This window comes from Natrix helvetica, assembly GCF_964273705.1.
Source record: "Natrix helvetica genome assembly, chromosome: 1".
NCBI classification, from domain to species: Eukaryota; Metazoa; Chordata; class Lepidosauria; order Squamata; family Natricidae; genus Natrix; species Natrix helvetica.
The window spans coordinates 254,740,689-254,757,078 of NC_138548.1; the positions used below are offsets into that span (position 1 = coordinate 254,740,689).

General features: G+C 40.3%; 1 protein-coding gene across 2 annotated transcripts in view; it reads right to left on the bottom strand.

Annotated features, from left to right (window-relative positions):
• Positions 1–16,178, bottom strand: part of PMP22 (peripheral myelin protein 22) — a 30,774-nt gene extending 14,596 nt beyond the window's left edge. The window contains exons 1-3 of one of the 2 annotated variants that reach the window (XM_081965994.1): positions 15,915–16,178; positions 12,844–12,944; positions 11,754–11,847 (exon numbers count right to left, since the gene is read on the bottom strand). In XM_081965994.1, the coding sequence (XP_081822120.1) occupies positions 11,754–11,847; positions 12,844–12,921 (172 nt within the window). In that variant the 5' untranslated portion in view covers positions 12,922–12,944; positions 15,915–16,178. Of the gene's footprint in view, positions 1–11,753; positions 11,848–12,843; positions 12,945–14,490; positions 14,626–15,914 lie in introns of those variants that run through there. The other variant, XM_081965995.1, reaches the window with a different exon arrangement.
• Positions 16,179–16,390: the final 212 nt, after the last annotated feature.

The window sequence follows — 16,390 nt, forward strand, 5'->3', positions numbered from 1 at the left end:
AACAGATTAATAGGTGGGGGGAAATCCATTACTTTGGAAAGGTTATGTCAGGACTGACTTAAACCCCACTGGAACTTGAACCAAGCATTTCATGTAGAAAGTTTGAAAATGTGAAGAGTTGAAACAGTTTGGTATGAAGAAATAAGCCGAAATGCCCACCAGCTGTGTGAGAAATGGGTCACTTACAGAAAGCACTTGCTTATAGGTATTGCGACTCAAGGTGGTGAAACAGTTTCCTGAATCGAAAGGGGAAATTCCTTTCCTGTATTGAATGTCTAAATGAAATAAATGAAACAGGTGCCAAACTTAAAAAAATATTATATTCTCAATAAACTAGCATGCCTTATCAGTCTCTACTCGTGCAAAGTAGACTAGTGCTACAGAGGTGAATGGGAGTGGATGCTGAACAACATAAATATGGAAGTTTCCTGTTTAGATCCACATTTTCAGCATAAGGGCTTTGGCTTCTTTTTTGTTTTAGTTTTTATGAGTGACAAAGAAACAAAACCAGAATTCTTTCTCAACACTTATGCAATGAAACAGAAGTGCTATCTTCTTGTTCCATTTATCACCATGGAGTACCAGGCTCTAAATTGTAACCCATGTTGAAAACATTACTTGCTGTAAAGTACAAAGCTGTTGTTTTTTTCACACGAAAGGGAGAAAAAAATGGCAAAGAATGCCTTGTCAACTATGCTACAGTGTATGCCTATGAATGCAAATAATCTTAGCTTGCAAAGTTCAATAGGAGAGAATCTGCTGCCACACAGCTACATGGTCCACTCACGTAATCAATTTTCTGTTAACAGCCACTCCAAATTAGGTGCTTCCTAACATCTTGGTCTGCAGCTCCCATCCTCCTCTGTCTTCATGATTTGCAAACAATAGGGTCCACTTTGTGGGGGCATTAGATTTAGAAATGCCACCTTCCAAGAAATGACAAATATTCCAAGATGAAAGGGGTCTGAAGGAGAAGTTTGGCATTTCAACATCTTCCTCAAATGTTTCTCTAACTGTTCCTGAAGAAACTGCAAAATCGCTCACTGGAGTGTTGTACTTGCAATAGTCCTTTTTAAAGATGATAATATTGTATTTATTTGTTGTACACTTTTAAGAAGGAGCAATACAAAACATATAAGCAACCAATCAATGACAATAATAAAAATATTTTATAATATTTTATTATTTTATTTGTATTCCTGGCCTGCTGTATTTTAAGCAAACTGAAACTTATTGTGACATGTACCTCCCAAAATGAGGGGAAATTCTGCTTGGTTTTCGTTTGGGGTGGCTTTATTTAAAATATTTTGATATTTTATCTACCCTGCCTTTAGGGTAGATAATATTTTCAAAGGAAACAATGGTAAAACAGAAGCAAATAGCAAGCATCAGAATAAAAGCAGGTGACAATAATTAAAAAGCCCTTCTAGCTCTTAAAAAACCAACCCCACAAAGCCACTTCTGTCAAAAGAATGCATGGAGATTAAGTAGATCCAGCGGAGTCGCTAAAAATTGTAATGTCAGCATTTTAAAAACTTCATTTGTTTTTTTTTTTTAAAAACTGCCACTTAAGTGTATTGTAATTATGCAATTATATTTATCTGTTGAAAACAACCTATGGAACTTTTTTAGAACCCTTCCAATGTGACAAAGACTAAAGATTTGATACACACCGGAGAATGCCCTTGGACAGTGATGGAATAAGAGGGAAAACACTAGTTAATGCTGATACAGCTAAGGAAAATTTAAGTCTGTTTCACTCATGCCCAGCAGATAAGATGAAGGCAATTTCACGGCTATAGTGCAAAATATAAACCACGATTGCTAGGTGCAAGGATGACATGGCAATAAACCAAATCTACTTTTGCTGGATCAAAGTTAAGCATAACCACCTTGGCTCTAGGCAGCTACAAGTATCTAATATCACTACTGGCTGCATTGGGTTCCAGTGTGCTTCCAGGTGCAATTCAAGTGCTGGAGGTCACCTTTAAAGCTTTCCCTGGCTTGGGAATGGTCTACTTGAGGGACTGTCTCCCCCCAGTTGTTTCTACTCAACTGATCAGGCAGGATGGATGTACTTTGGGTCCTGTCAGCTAAGGAATGCTGGCTGGTAAGGCCTTAGAAAATATGCCTTTTCTGTCATGATACCTGTTCTATGGGAAATTCTCCCTCCAGAGGTCAGGCACTGGAGCATTGAGGGTGTTCAACAACCTTTTTCTTGGTTATTTTTTTAGTGATTATATTATATCACTTTCTCTGTCACTATGAATTTTAATTTTCTATTATTGCAATTAATACCAAATACTATACTACCTTGGCACATTAGCACCATTTGTGTTTAGAGGCTTTGATATATTTGTATATCATGCTCTTTATCCAGAATGAGGTTGAGGGATTAAAAGCATTACAGAAGACTTGAACAATGGATGACTATTTAGTTCATTACAGTGGTTCACTGATAACGTCGAATGGTGTTCTTCACCATTCTCTAATAGACCTTCCTTTCAGCTTGGTTTTTTTTCTTGCAGATTTATACTCCACCAGCACTATCGGTACTGGGTAGAAAGCAGAGGCTTCTTATGAATATGAAAAAAATAATAATGACTGGTCTACACATTAGTAGGGCACTGCAGAGAACAGACTAAGACAAGAACAAGTAATGTGAATATATTATGTATATATGTGTAAAGAACAATACAAATCAAAATCTTTTTAAATTATATGCTGACCAGAGTCACTGCAAGTCCGACAGCCTATACATTTGATTTACAAACAAGTAAACAAAGAAATATGCATCATCATAAATAGTTGCCTCTCCGATGATTTCTGTACTAGGAAAAGCCAAACCATCTCATGGTGGCTTCTACTATATACACAGAAGCAATAAGAAAATTGGCAACTTCAAGATCTTTCAGAAATAAGACTTTACATTTTCAAAGATCAGAACTTTCTTAAATTTCATGAAAAACAAGCACTGTTGTATATCAAGGATGCAATGGTGAGGAAAGAGGAGGGGAACAGAAGGACAGATCTCATTTCAATATTGGCCATCCTTGAATCAAGTTGTATTAGACAACTTTGATCCACTCTCCAATCTTCCTTTTTTGGCTTGTAGCTTCAGAGTGCCCTGAATGGAGTGGATTATCTACACCCTTTTCAGGCTTGGTTCAGGCTGGAGTAGAGCACTAAAAGAGAATTGATCATGCTGGCTGATGAGCTTTGGAGGGTTCAGGATGGGGTACTGCAACTCTCCTAACTTACCCAGCAATTTCTATATCACCATCCTTTGTATCCTCCTGAACCAGTTCCAGAGGTTGAGAGTGGGAAGCACCATTTTGTGGTGGTTCTCCTTTCTCTAGTTGATATTGGTAGGCAAGAAGGGATTGAACTCTAGTCTCCTGCAACTTGGGTTGCATAATAACTTGGGTCCCACACTCCTCTTTAACCCTTCATGAGACCGCAGGGTATGGTCATCCAATGGCATAAAGTGTGGTTATCTATGCTTGCCAGGGCAGGTGAAGCTGATCTAGGTTCCACCCCAAGTCTGATGAGTTTTTATCTTTGATTCTGGATGGGGTTACATTCTTTTGGACTGAGTTGGTACCCAGTTTGGGAGTACTCCTTGATTCATGGCTTCTGCTTGATGAACAGGTGGAAGCTCTTGTTAGCGGAAGGGGGGAGGAGGTTGCAGAGATTCATCTGGTGTACCAAATGCACCCTTGTCTGGACCAGGAAGCCTTGCTCATGGTCACTCATGCCTTAATTACTTCCCCTTTGGATTACTGCAATGCGCTTTACATGGAGCTGCCTTTGAAGACGACTCGGAAGTTCCAGCTGGTCCTGAATGCAACAGCACACACAGTATTGGGTGTTCATGTTCATCCATGTTATACCTCTATTGTGCAAGACTGGCTCCCAGTTTCCTCTTGGATGCAATTCAAGGTGCTGGTTATCACCCTTAAATCCCTACACAGCACAGGATGACCCTACATGGTTATTTGCAAGACTGCATTTCTGCTTGTCCCACTGGATCAGATAAAATAAGCGTGCTCCAGAGCTCTTCCCTGAAATCCTGCCACTTAGTGGGACTTTGGAAGCACGCCTTTTCCTTGGTTGCTCCGACCCTGTGAAACTTCTTGTCCCCAAGATAGCAATAGCACTTAGACTTATATACTGCTTCATAGTGCTGTTACAGCCCTCTCCAAGCAGTTTACAGAGTCAGCATATTGCCCCCAACAATCAGGATCCTCATTTTACACCCCCCCAGAAGGCTGGAAAGCTGAGTCAACCTTGAGCCTAGTGAGATTTGAACTGCTGAACTGCAGCTAGCAGTCAGCTGAAGTAGCATGCAGTACTGCACTCTAACCACTGCGCAACCTCAGCTCTTCAGAAGTCCCCCAGTTTTAGCCTTTTGGAAGGCTATAAAGACCTGGCCATTTACCAAAAAGCTAAGCTGGGCTGGGCGGGGCAGGACAGGAGGGGACAGGACGAATGGGATGAGCATAATTGGAGCATGCTATGAGATATCCTAAGGGGTTGATTGAAGCACAGGGTTTTGGTGTGATCATTTTACCATTTTATTCTTTTATAGTTATTGTACTAGTTTTATAGTAGTTGTGAATTTCTCAAGAGTTGTTAAAGATGGGCAGCCAAATATTTTAAATAAATAAATAAGATACATCATCTGAAAAATGGTATCTGGCCTTGACCATGAGCTCATTATTCCAGGCATCCTTTGACTTTATGCCACTACTTTCAATGCTGCTGCTTCAACAGAGAAACTAACCAGTAATCCTTTGATATACACCGTCCTAAATTCCTGAGATAAGTCTTAATGAAGAATGCCTGGCAAGGCAAGCTGAAACTATGATGAGTGCAACATTTGAACTGACAATTATAATAAATTTATTTATTTATTTGCCAGCCAGCTCAGGCAACTCTTAGGTGGCAAATAACTGACCACTTAAACTGAAGAATGAATTTCAGAAGTAAAAATGTACCAAAATCAAATAGACATGTTCCAGACAAGATGATACTGCTAGGTGACATTGTAAAAAGAAAAAGTCTGAATACAAAAGTTATACGTTTCTTTGCCAATGTAAAAATGGGTGCCAAAAAATAAACAAATAAACATACATAAACACTACTGTAGTGTCTGTTTATTTGGAAAATAATCACATCTTTGTCACTGTTAGTGAACAAAATATTTCAGCAGATGGCAACATCTAGCAGATTCTAAGAGGATATGAGAGCTGTAACTGGATATTTTGAAAGAACTCAACTTGAGTGAGACTTTTCTTTAAACACTGAGCATATAGTATAATATGAATATCTGAATTAGATTTAGGGTTTATATTACATATACTGCTCTGACAAATTTTCTCTGGGGAATTTTTTTTCACTTTATATACCCTTACATTTAAATACTGTTACCTTAAATTATTTCACCATCTTTGAGACTCATCATTTCTAAGAAGGATGGCCACAATCAAATACCCCATTTGTACAAAAAGAAAAAGAAAATAGCATTATTTGAGAGGAAAATTGGTGAATTATGCTAGGTAAATGTAAAGCAGGTATTATTCATATACTCTGCTATGTGGTTAGTAATTCAAGGAGGCATAGATCTGCAAAGCTTTTAATAATTCTAGAACTAGCTTGCTCTTGTGCTGTAGTGGTTAAGACACTACACTAGAGACTAAAAAAGTAGAACATGGAAGACCATGAGCTCCAGTCCTGCCTTAGGCTAAAAGCCTTGGAGATTTGGGGCTAGTTGTTTTTTCTCATCCCTGAGGAGGCAACACGACAAACCACTTCTGAAAAATCTTGCCAAGAACACTGTAGAGCCTAATCCAAGCAGTCAATAGTGACTAAAGGCAAATGCATGTACCCACATCATTCTACTAAGCTCCTGAGCAAACCTTGCCAATTAAAGTAAGTCCTAGTTGGGGAAAGTATAGTGATACATTTACTGTACCTCACAGTGACATTACTCCGATGGTTATTATTATTTATGGAGCTATTGAACAGCACACCAGCACCCAATTCAACTGTGTGAATTTATAAATAAGGGTTATTTTTTTAAAAAAAAAAGTACTTCTGCCATTGTAAACACAATGGCTTGAAAATGTTTGATTTGTCTCACATAGCAGCAAATAAAATTTAAAATTAGCATTTTATTTGAAAAGCAGATAAGACAATCAAAGATACAATCCTTAGTTTTTCAGCAAAAATCTGAGCAACCAGGTCTAGAAAAGAATCCAAACAAATTTCTAAGTTTCAAAACTGAACTACGTACATGGCTAAAGCCATTGGACAGCTTCTCTTCAAAAACCAGAAACAAACTTCTGTAACTGAGGACATCTAAAGGATTAATCATGGCATCCATTTGCAATGCATAAAATTTTTCTTTACAGATTCAAATAGACATCTTCAGGTAGGAATATCTGGGGATATTACCTGCTATCAGCTCGGAACATAGGACACAACTTGCATTCAGAATAACGATAAGGAGGCCTATAACAAACAAGGTCTGGATGGACTGCCTTGGTAGGCATTTGCCTACATGTAGAAAATATGTTTCTCAGCTACATCTACCAGCAGCCCCAAACGAACAGGGAAAGATGTTTAAGAATTTAGTTCAGCAACTAATGGAAACACGCAAGTTTCCCATTCTTGGTATAAAAGGTTTGGCAGCGAGTGTACTGGGAGGAGGCACAGGAATTGAACCAAAAGAAGGGGTTGTAAGAACATGGGGTTACATATGGTTCCCTCTTTGTCTCAATCCATTCTGTCCTCAGAAGTAAACAATATACGTATCCAAAATAAAAATGCAAATATTTCCTGGTGGTTGTCCTTTGGGACATGTACTGCACATTTTCAAAATGTTGAATTCTCCCTTGCATAGGCTTCTGTTTCTAAGAGCAAAACATTCCTTCATCTTCCTCAGCTGTGCAAACAATATTACTCTCCCCCGCAATTTGGAGGGCTCATTAAATATAAACAGGTTGTAGGGCTCATTTAATACATTGTAAATAGGTTTTATTTGAAATTAAAAGTTGCCCACTACACCAATGACTTCAAAATCCAAGGTCCTGCATACATTTAAGCTGCACAAAAATGAATGTTACCAAATGCTGATTAGAAACTTTCAGTTTTAGCATATAAAACTACATTGTTACACAGATGTGTCCAGGCACTTGCATACTTATCTCGTACTATTAGGAGATAAGAGAGCATCCTTTCCATTCACTCCAGAGAGGAGCACTGATCACTGCTGTTTTCAGTGAATACAGCAGCTGAACTGGGAACATTACTGAATATCCCAACCTTACCAGACAAAATAGCAATAGTACTTATATACCGCTTCATAGTGCTTTTACAGCCCTCTCTAAGTGGTTTACAGAGTCAGCATACTGCCCCCAACAATCTGGGTCCTTATTTTACCCACCTCGAAAGGATGGAAGGCCGAGTCAACCTTGAGCCAGTGAGATTTGAACTGCAGCTAGCAGTCAGCTGAAGTAGCGTGAAGTACTGCACACTAACCATTGTGCCACCTCGGCTCTTGATTGATTATGGAATAAATAATTTGGAATACGTGGAAACACACACTTGCCAGCTGTCTGCAACTTATCAAATAAGGCTGTCTGAATGAGTTGGAAACAGATGCTGTGTTTGTAGGCCTGCATATTCTGAACCACTGAGTCGAAAGCATTAGACAGCCTATCAGCTATTCATTATACCTGTGTGGGCCTGCAATTTAAAAAAATAGACTGAGCAAAGTAATCCACCAATTCAATAGGCTCATGCTGACATTCACTACTCTGGAACCAAGGATTTAGAAAGAGATGTTGCCCTTGACAATGGGACTTAGTTAATGGGGACATTAAAAATGTTGTTTCAGCAGCTTTTAACACAAAGAACTAGCCCCAATTCTGGTCAAATTCCAGAAACAACTCAAATTGAGCTTTTCTAGGGGGGAATTTGAGGGCTGATGCCAAATGCTTTATGTTTGTCTATTTTGATTGCTGGTTTTATTTTATAACATTTTCATTGTTACTGTAATTTCCTTTGTACTGTGAACCACTGAATTTGTATATAATTGCAGCAGGTTATAGTAATGTGGTATAAAAACAAACAAAAATAGACTATACAAACTTGAGTTTTGCCCCACTGTATCATTGGTAAATACTAAATTATTGTCTTACACAGCAGCTTCCTCCATTGCTGCATCCTGGTGATGTATCAGATCACCTCTTCTCGGAATAAGCAGCCAACAAGATCAATGTCCATACTGCAGGAGCACTATTGAACTGAAGTCCAATGCAACAAGCTGGGGGAGGCTATTAAATGTGAGCATTATTTGGCTGCAAGATGATCCATAGTTATCTCCTGATAATTATCACAATTCCAAAACACTTTATACTAAGAGATTGTTTGAATTCTCCTACATGTGGGGATCCATGTCCAAGCTACAAATGCTTTTTGAACTCCTTTTTTTGGATTTATCTCATAATTCTAGCTCAGTTCAGTAAGAGGGCAAAGACTAGGGGAAACTGAAATAGAAGTAAAAAATGGACCACCTCCATTTTGTCTGCAATTTTATATCTCTTTCATAGTCCAGCGCTTTTAATATCCAATATTAAGCTTTTGTGTTTTTTGATGTCTAGTATCATATTAAAGGGATTCTAGGCTAGTGATGTCAGATAGAAATCCTAATACATTTCAACTTCCACAATTTAGACCTAAAGTCACATGATCCCTCACAATTGCTCTGATTGGCTAGGGAAGCACTTATCTGATGTCCCCAGCTCCCATTAAAATGTACTAAAAGTAACCAAAATTGTAGCAGTCTCTATTATTCCTGCTTGCATGACTTGGAGTTTCAGGAACCGCAAAAATAATAAGCACAGGATACATTCAAAATAATTAATTCATTTCCAAATATTTTCACAGGCTGTGTTTTAAAATGTATGTAAAGAAAAGTTCCTGCATCTTCAAAGGAAAGAAACATTATGGTTTCATTCCAGTATATTGTTGCAATTCAGTTTTTGTTTTGAACTGAGAACAAACTAGCATAGATCAAACTACTTACAATTCACCTCCCTGAATATTGTCCCAGAGGGATTATTAAAAAAAACAGTTGCAAGAAATGTCAATCTACACATAGTGATTGTAATTGGGAAAAGGGGGGGGGATATGCTTTTCCTTTTTATCATCAAAAAGTCTATTTATCCTATGGGGGAGACTTGGAAGTATTTATTTCCTCTCCTCTTGGGGTTGTGTAAGACAGTTTTTCCAATTAGAAAAAAAATCAAAAAAGCTAAGTATTTCTCCAACTCCTCCCTCCCAGTGGTGATAAATTTGGCTGCAACTACTCTGAATAAAATTAAAAATAAAAACCATCTACCCAAAGCAACAATTCGGAGATCCAAATATCTCAGGCTCACATTAAATTTGCAAAAAAAGATTCTGATGCACCTTGAGAGAAAACTGAAATAATATTCTAACTGAGATATACTGAAACATTTTTGCCAACAATATCCATGGAACTGAGTGGCATAGTGGCCGAGAAATATTGTATAAAAACTGGACATAGTGTACAGCTGTTGGGAGAATAATCACCTATAGTCAATGAATTATCTGTAGACAGCAAATTAAAAAGGATTCAGGTTGGAGTAAGTGGTATTTCTTTTCATGAGAAAAGCTGTTACCATAATAACCCTTCATTCCCTAGGTTTAAAATGCTGTCTCCAGAAAAAAAAAAGTAAGAATGTTTTTATTTTATTTTATGTAATTAGTGCTTTTTAATTTAATTTAATTTAAAGGCACTTTTACACTTAGGCAGGAAAAACCAAATGTACAGATTATACGAAACCTGGTTCAAAAACAATAACTAAGAGAGGGATCTTCGAGTGCTGGTAGATGATCACTTATCGGTAAATATGAGCCAGGAATATGTGGCAGCAGCCAAAGAAGCTAACACAATCCTTGGTTATATAGAGGCATAGAATCAAAATCATGTGAAGTATTAGTACCACTTTATAAAGCCTTAGTAAGATCACACCTGGAATAATGCATCCAGGTTTGGTTACCACATTACAAAAAAGATGTTGAGACTTTGGACAAAGTGCAAAGAAGAGCAACTAAGATGATTACAGACCTGGAGATAAAAATATATGAAAAAATGTTGCAGGATTTGGGTTTGGCTAGTCTAGAGAAAAGAAGGACTGGGGGGGGAGGCATAATAGCAGTATTCCAGTATTTGAGGGTCTGCCACAAAGAGGAAGGATCAACTTATTTTTCCAAGCACCAGAGGGAAGAACAAGGAACAATGGATGGAAACGAATCAAGAAGAGAAGCAACCTGGAATTAAGCAGAAACTTCCTAACAGTGAGAACAATTAACCAGTGGAACAGCTTGCCTTCAAAAGTTGTAGGTGCTTCGTCACTGGAGGTTTTTAAGAAGAGACTGGACAGTCACTTGTGTCCAGAATAGGATCTTCTGCTTGAATAGGAGGTTGGACTAGAAGACATCAAAGGTCCCTTTCAGCTCTAGTCTGATTGATTGATTATCCCACATCACAGTTGCAAGTTACAATACTCAAAGAGTGTGTTGGCCAAAACCACAGGTCTACTTAATTCAGTGGCCCACAATGCTCTTTCAGACACCCTTAGAAAACTCATGACAGGGTCTTATGGAAAATAAGCCATGCTCTTGATTGGGAAGCAAAATGGGACCAATCAAACAACAAGACAAAATCAAAGGACTTCCTAGCTACATAGAAGATGAATTTTCAAAATAAAAGGCAACTAAATGGCCTGGCAAGGACCTATATCCAAAACAACTGAGGCTGACGGGAATCCATAATCTGCAGCAACAGATATTAACAAACTATTTACAGGGATTTTAACAAAGATTTAGTCAAACAGTCAAAGACCAACCTGGAAGAAAACTCGTGTATTTCATGATTTTCCTTAATGTAGGCCCAGTTTTATCATTATTATACATGTCTACAGTACATTTTACACATTTATTCAAAAGTCCCAATTTCTACAGTGAAATTTACCTTTAAATAAACAAGCATAGGATTGCAGTCTTAGTGACCCTAACATGTGTTTATGTGTATAACACCACTGCCTATGGAATATCTCTGCCTATAAATATCTGTTCATAGATTTAAAAAAACATGGTTTAGCATAACAGAAGATAATATCTAGGCTGGGTTTATATACAGGTGTTACAGTATTGATTCATTGTTGCATATTCCAAAGGTTAAAGAAATATCCAATTTTATGGCTAGATTAAGGAAGCAAGACAGAGTCAATATTATACACATAAAGTATTAAGAATCAACCGTTACTAGATTAACCACTTACTTCATACAGAATGCTTTATTTGATGGACAAACTAAGCATATATGAGGAACACCCATTTTCTTAATAGACATCTGACAATCAATTTAGTACAAAATGACAAGAAACAATGCAAGTTATAAATTCATTCATAAATGGAGCGAAGTATCTAGATAGTATTAATGAGCCAGGGTTGTCTAAAAGTCTGGCAAGAAGTTGGGGAAACAGGGTACACATTCAAGCAGCATATGGTTGGAAGTGAGAGAAGTGGGGATACATCGTGAAATCCTGTTTCCAATATTAGCAGGTCACATTATTTCAAAGGTATTGAATACTGAACAAAAAAAAAAAGAGATGAGACATATTTTAAAAGAAAGCCACGCCCATCAAAAATCTCACCATTTGTGGATGATGATGAGCAACGAAATGGAGACACAGGAACGGTGCAGTTCAGCCAAAGGTCTGCCCTGTGTCCGTTCCCAGTGAGCCATTCCTGAAAAAGAATGAGTGGTTTATTAGAGATGAACAGTTTGGAAGGGGATAGAACTTACATGTTATCTTGCACATTAAGGAAGTTAAGCCAGTCAAGATCACTTAAGGAATGAAAGCAATTAAAAGTCTCCCCCTGACGATCCATGCATCAGCAAAGGCTTCTTTCCAACAGTGAGTGTAGAAATGCATATCCCTCTTTACACTGGCTGACAGGAGATAGACCTTTCTTTGTTGCTTTGATTCCTTTGTGTTACAAAGAGCCTTCAAAAGAAACACAAAAAACCAAAATAAAATACCTCATTCTTTTAAAATCTTCCACCAAATTTCATGGGAGGAAATTTTATTCTCTTCAACCTTCTTTTCCCAATGACAGAGCACTGAGAATGGTTTTGGAGCAGAACACCAATAAAACACATGGCAGTTAACACAATCAGCTATTTTGGAGAACTGGCAATCTGCAGTGCCAGGACTAGGAAATCTACAGTTCCTCCAGATGTTGCACAACTACTACCCCAGCTTACTTCACATCAGCCATGGAAACTGGGACTGCTGGAAATTGTCATTCAGTAACATCTGGAAGGCCACTAGTTCCTATCCCTTTAAAAAAAAATTGTGGCTCTTAGCCAATTTCAATAGTCTGGAAATTTTTATGTGGTTCCTCAGTAAGAGGAAATTTTTCCTCAACCATTCCCAGTGCAGAGACCAACTCTCATTTAATAGGCATTTATGCTTAAAATTTTGGTTTCTATAGCGAACAGATTTCCCCAAAGGCTAATATATTCCCTGATACATATAAATACTAAGTATAGCAAAAGTTATGAGAATGATTCTGTTGTGTTTTCATTATAATTTCACATTAAATTTTAAAAGAATAAACAGGTAGGTTTAGAACTATTTTAATAGATATAGCTGATACATTTCATAAGGAAGCAATGAATTAATTTGCACAATGGAGCACTAGGTGCAGGCAATAAAACAGGCAGGATAGTTTACTTACACTGACAATTGTAGAAACGAAGAGAAGAACAAGCACCGAGATATGGAGCACAATGATTCCCAACAACAAAAGGAGCATTTTGGCAAAAGTGTTCAGTAGATCTGGAAAGGGGGAAAATACCTTTTAAGCAGAGGTGAAAATGCTTACCCATGGATGAGGTTAGGCAAACCTGAATTTAAGAAATGAACAGCAGAGGGTGCCTCTGAGAGAGAACATAGCAATGTTTTAAGGCTTGGTTTATGGCCACTTAAAGAAATTCACCAAATGTGTTTTTGTTTTATGTAGAATGAAGCTAAGAATATGCATGGAAGTGGGAGAGTTTCCAACTTCTTAACTAGGAGTTATAAGTATAAAACATAATTTTGTGTGCCTGAATGTGATTATTTGGAGAAGTAAAGGTTCAGATATGAAACCATTCAAATTTTGGGGGAGAGGGTTTGGGGACTTTCACTGCAACCACAGGGTAACTAACAGTTGCAGAAACTGCAAGAAAAAGGATGCCACATTCTCTACCAAATAATCCATAAAATACACATTTTGAATAACTTTTCTTCTCGAATCCCATTCCCTTTTTTTCTTTCTTCCAGATTTGGAGAAGTTATGGTGACACCTGGTCTACTGAGTCTAAATGCCACATCATTCCTCAAAGTTTCCCTCCAGCCTTCAGGAGAGCTCTCCTCTGAAGAGGGCCAGCAGACAAAAATCTCTTTTCTGAAGGTGCAACTTGAATCCTGTCAAAGTTCTAAAAGTAGGGAAACAGTGCCATGCTTGGAGTAGACCTGGGAGACTGGCTGAGGTAGTTTAGGAGGCGGGGAATGGAAGCAGTTATGCCACAAAGTCACCATTCTCTTTTGAATCATGGGCGTCTGCAAAATAAACCGCCAACCTCTCAACTTCACAGCCCAGCTATGGATAATAAAATAAACCAGACAATTATGGGGGAGGGGGGGAAAGAGATTTTTCAAGCATATATAGTATTGGACAGGAAAGAATGAGTGGAGGGAGAAAACAGATAAAACCCTGAAAGTTAAAAAAGTGACAACTGAGTGGGGTGTTGTTAAATGCAGCAAGAAAATGGGGAGGGGGGCTTGAGAACTTGATGAACTTAATCTAGATGGGGGGGAACCTCTCCCTGTATTTATTACAAACTAGGAAAAAGGGAAAGCACTACCACACCACCATAAACACACACATACACAAAGTCTACCAATGGACTGCAGGGAGGAACTAAATTCCAGGCAGCGGGGAATGGGGGTGGGTAGGTGGAGAGATTTAAGTGCTAAAGTATTTCAACCCGTTTCTAATTATATCAGGGCCGGCATGATTTAGAGCGGCTAGTTTTCAAACGGGAATTCAAGCTTTATATTAAGGTCTGAAAAATCCCGGACCAGAACCAAACTTGTCTGCCGAGGTCCGGCCAAGCTAAAGAGGGTCTCTCCCGCTCCCCCACTCCACGTCCCTCCCAATGAATGCGCAATTTAGTACGCTTAAGATGCAAGGAGGAATAATAGTAGCAGACATAGATTTGCCATATTCGTACAATAAAAGTGCCGGTGGTCTTCGGGGCGATTTAGAACAGACCCCCACCCAAATTTAGTTTGGGTGACAATTCCCCGTCCCACCAGGAAAATTGAGCGGCCTACTTACTCCGCTGCAATTCGTTTTAATTTCTGCCGGGTTTTTTTTCCCCTGCCGCTCGTTCCCTACCACCGAGGGGGGGACGGGGGCGCCCCAAAAGACGAGAGTCCGAGAAAGTGGCTGCCCGCGTTTTTCTCGCCGAAGACGAGGGGCGGGAACTCAAAAACGTGTCGCCTTTCTAGAGGAACAACGCCCCAATCACGGCGGGGCGCCTAGTGGGCTGTGTGTGTGTAGCACGCCGACGGCCAGGCAAACCGGCAGGCTGGCCGTGCCCCAGCTATAAATACTTTCCCCGAGGAGAAGGGGATGAGATGCCGGGCCCTTCTTTACTGGCTCTCGGGTGGTTGCGGCGCTACAACCGAGCGGAGAACGACCTTTCCGCAAAACTTGTCTTTCCCTTGCAACTCCAAGAAACGTCCCTTTTATGAGCCCCATAGTGCCGTAATTCGGGAGAGCGTGTAAAAGAGGCGAGCCAGGTATAGGTCGCGCGCCTCATCAGGGCAGGTGCCACCTTTCCTGGACGGATATTCCTCACTTCTGTCCCGGCAAACTCCTTTTTTCCTTTCTCACCTGGTCCCCTGAAAGCGATTCTCCCTCGCCCCGCTAAAGAGAGCAGTGCTCCTGTTAGGGCCCCCACCTTCTGCTTTCCATTATCCTCGCTGCCGAGAGAGAAATCTGGCGGGAATCCTAAAAAGCCTTCGGAAGGATGCGCAAAGACGCTTCTCTGAGCTTGGTGGGGAGTTATTTCGGAGCGCACAAGCGCCAAGGGTTGCAGAGAACACACATCACACAACGTTTCCCAGCAGCGTTGGTTGCCTATAGTACACCTACTTCACACATTCGCTTCACACATAGAGAGGGCGCGCCAAATGGGCCACAGTACTCCCTCAGTACTCCAGAGGGAAACCTTACTTCCCTCGTCCCACAGGTGATAGCCGTTGGTCCCGTATCGTGGGTGATGGCTCCCACCACCCCCGAGGCTTTCAAACTGCTCTCTTCTCCTCCCACGTTTTGGCTTCCCCTGGCCCGGAACCGGGAGGTCTGCGAGAGGCGCCCCTCCCTCGCAAGCTCTCTTACGAAGCTGTCCGCCTGCGACTTATTTCCTCGTGCAGAGCCTTTTTCTCTCTTTCTCTTTCTCTCGAAGCCTTTCGAACAGCGCTGGTATTGTATGGAAACAAGGCGGGACTAACCCATTGATAACTGTCCAACGAGTTTCTGTGCTGCCCCCCACTCTCCACCCCACGCATCCCAAATAAACGAAGTGGTCGACCCTTGCGCGACTGATCTCGTTTAAAAAAAAAAAAACCAGGCTCGTCTGCTGTCCACGAAAAACGACTCCCTAAGTCTCCCGAAAGGCGAACCTCTAGAAAAGTTTTACCCTAGACTTGAGTGAAGATAATAACAACTCTCGTCCTCGCCCTGTGTTGACTTACCAAGGCTGAAAAACCGCGCGCTTCCTTTGCAGCAGTATTCCCTAAAGCAAGAGTCCCCGGTGGTTTAAACTCCAGGAACCGAGTCGCGCCTAGCCAAAGCCGTCGCAAACCACTCCGGTGTATATCAGCGAATGGGACGAGCCCCAGCTGTTTGCAATCCCTTTACTGCTAGCGCAGATCTCGTGCTTACTCGGTTTATTCGGCCCCCGTTCCAACGCCCAGATATGTCATGGTGGCCTGAGAGAGAACACCCTGAACTATTTAAAGGGGCAGCGCCTCTATCTTTATCCCCCAGCAAGGAACATAGCAAGCACGCAGAACTTAAGGGGGGGGGGGGCGAAGCGTTACTCCGCGAGGGTGTGGCTTTTTTGGACTCTCCCCCCACTCACCGAAAAGGCACGTGAAACACCAAAAGCCACAAAGGGGTCGGTTCGTAATATCCCTGGCAGCTGTCACTTCAATACCAACGCGAGGGG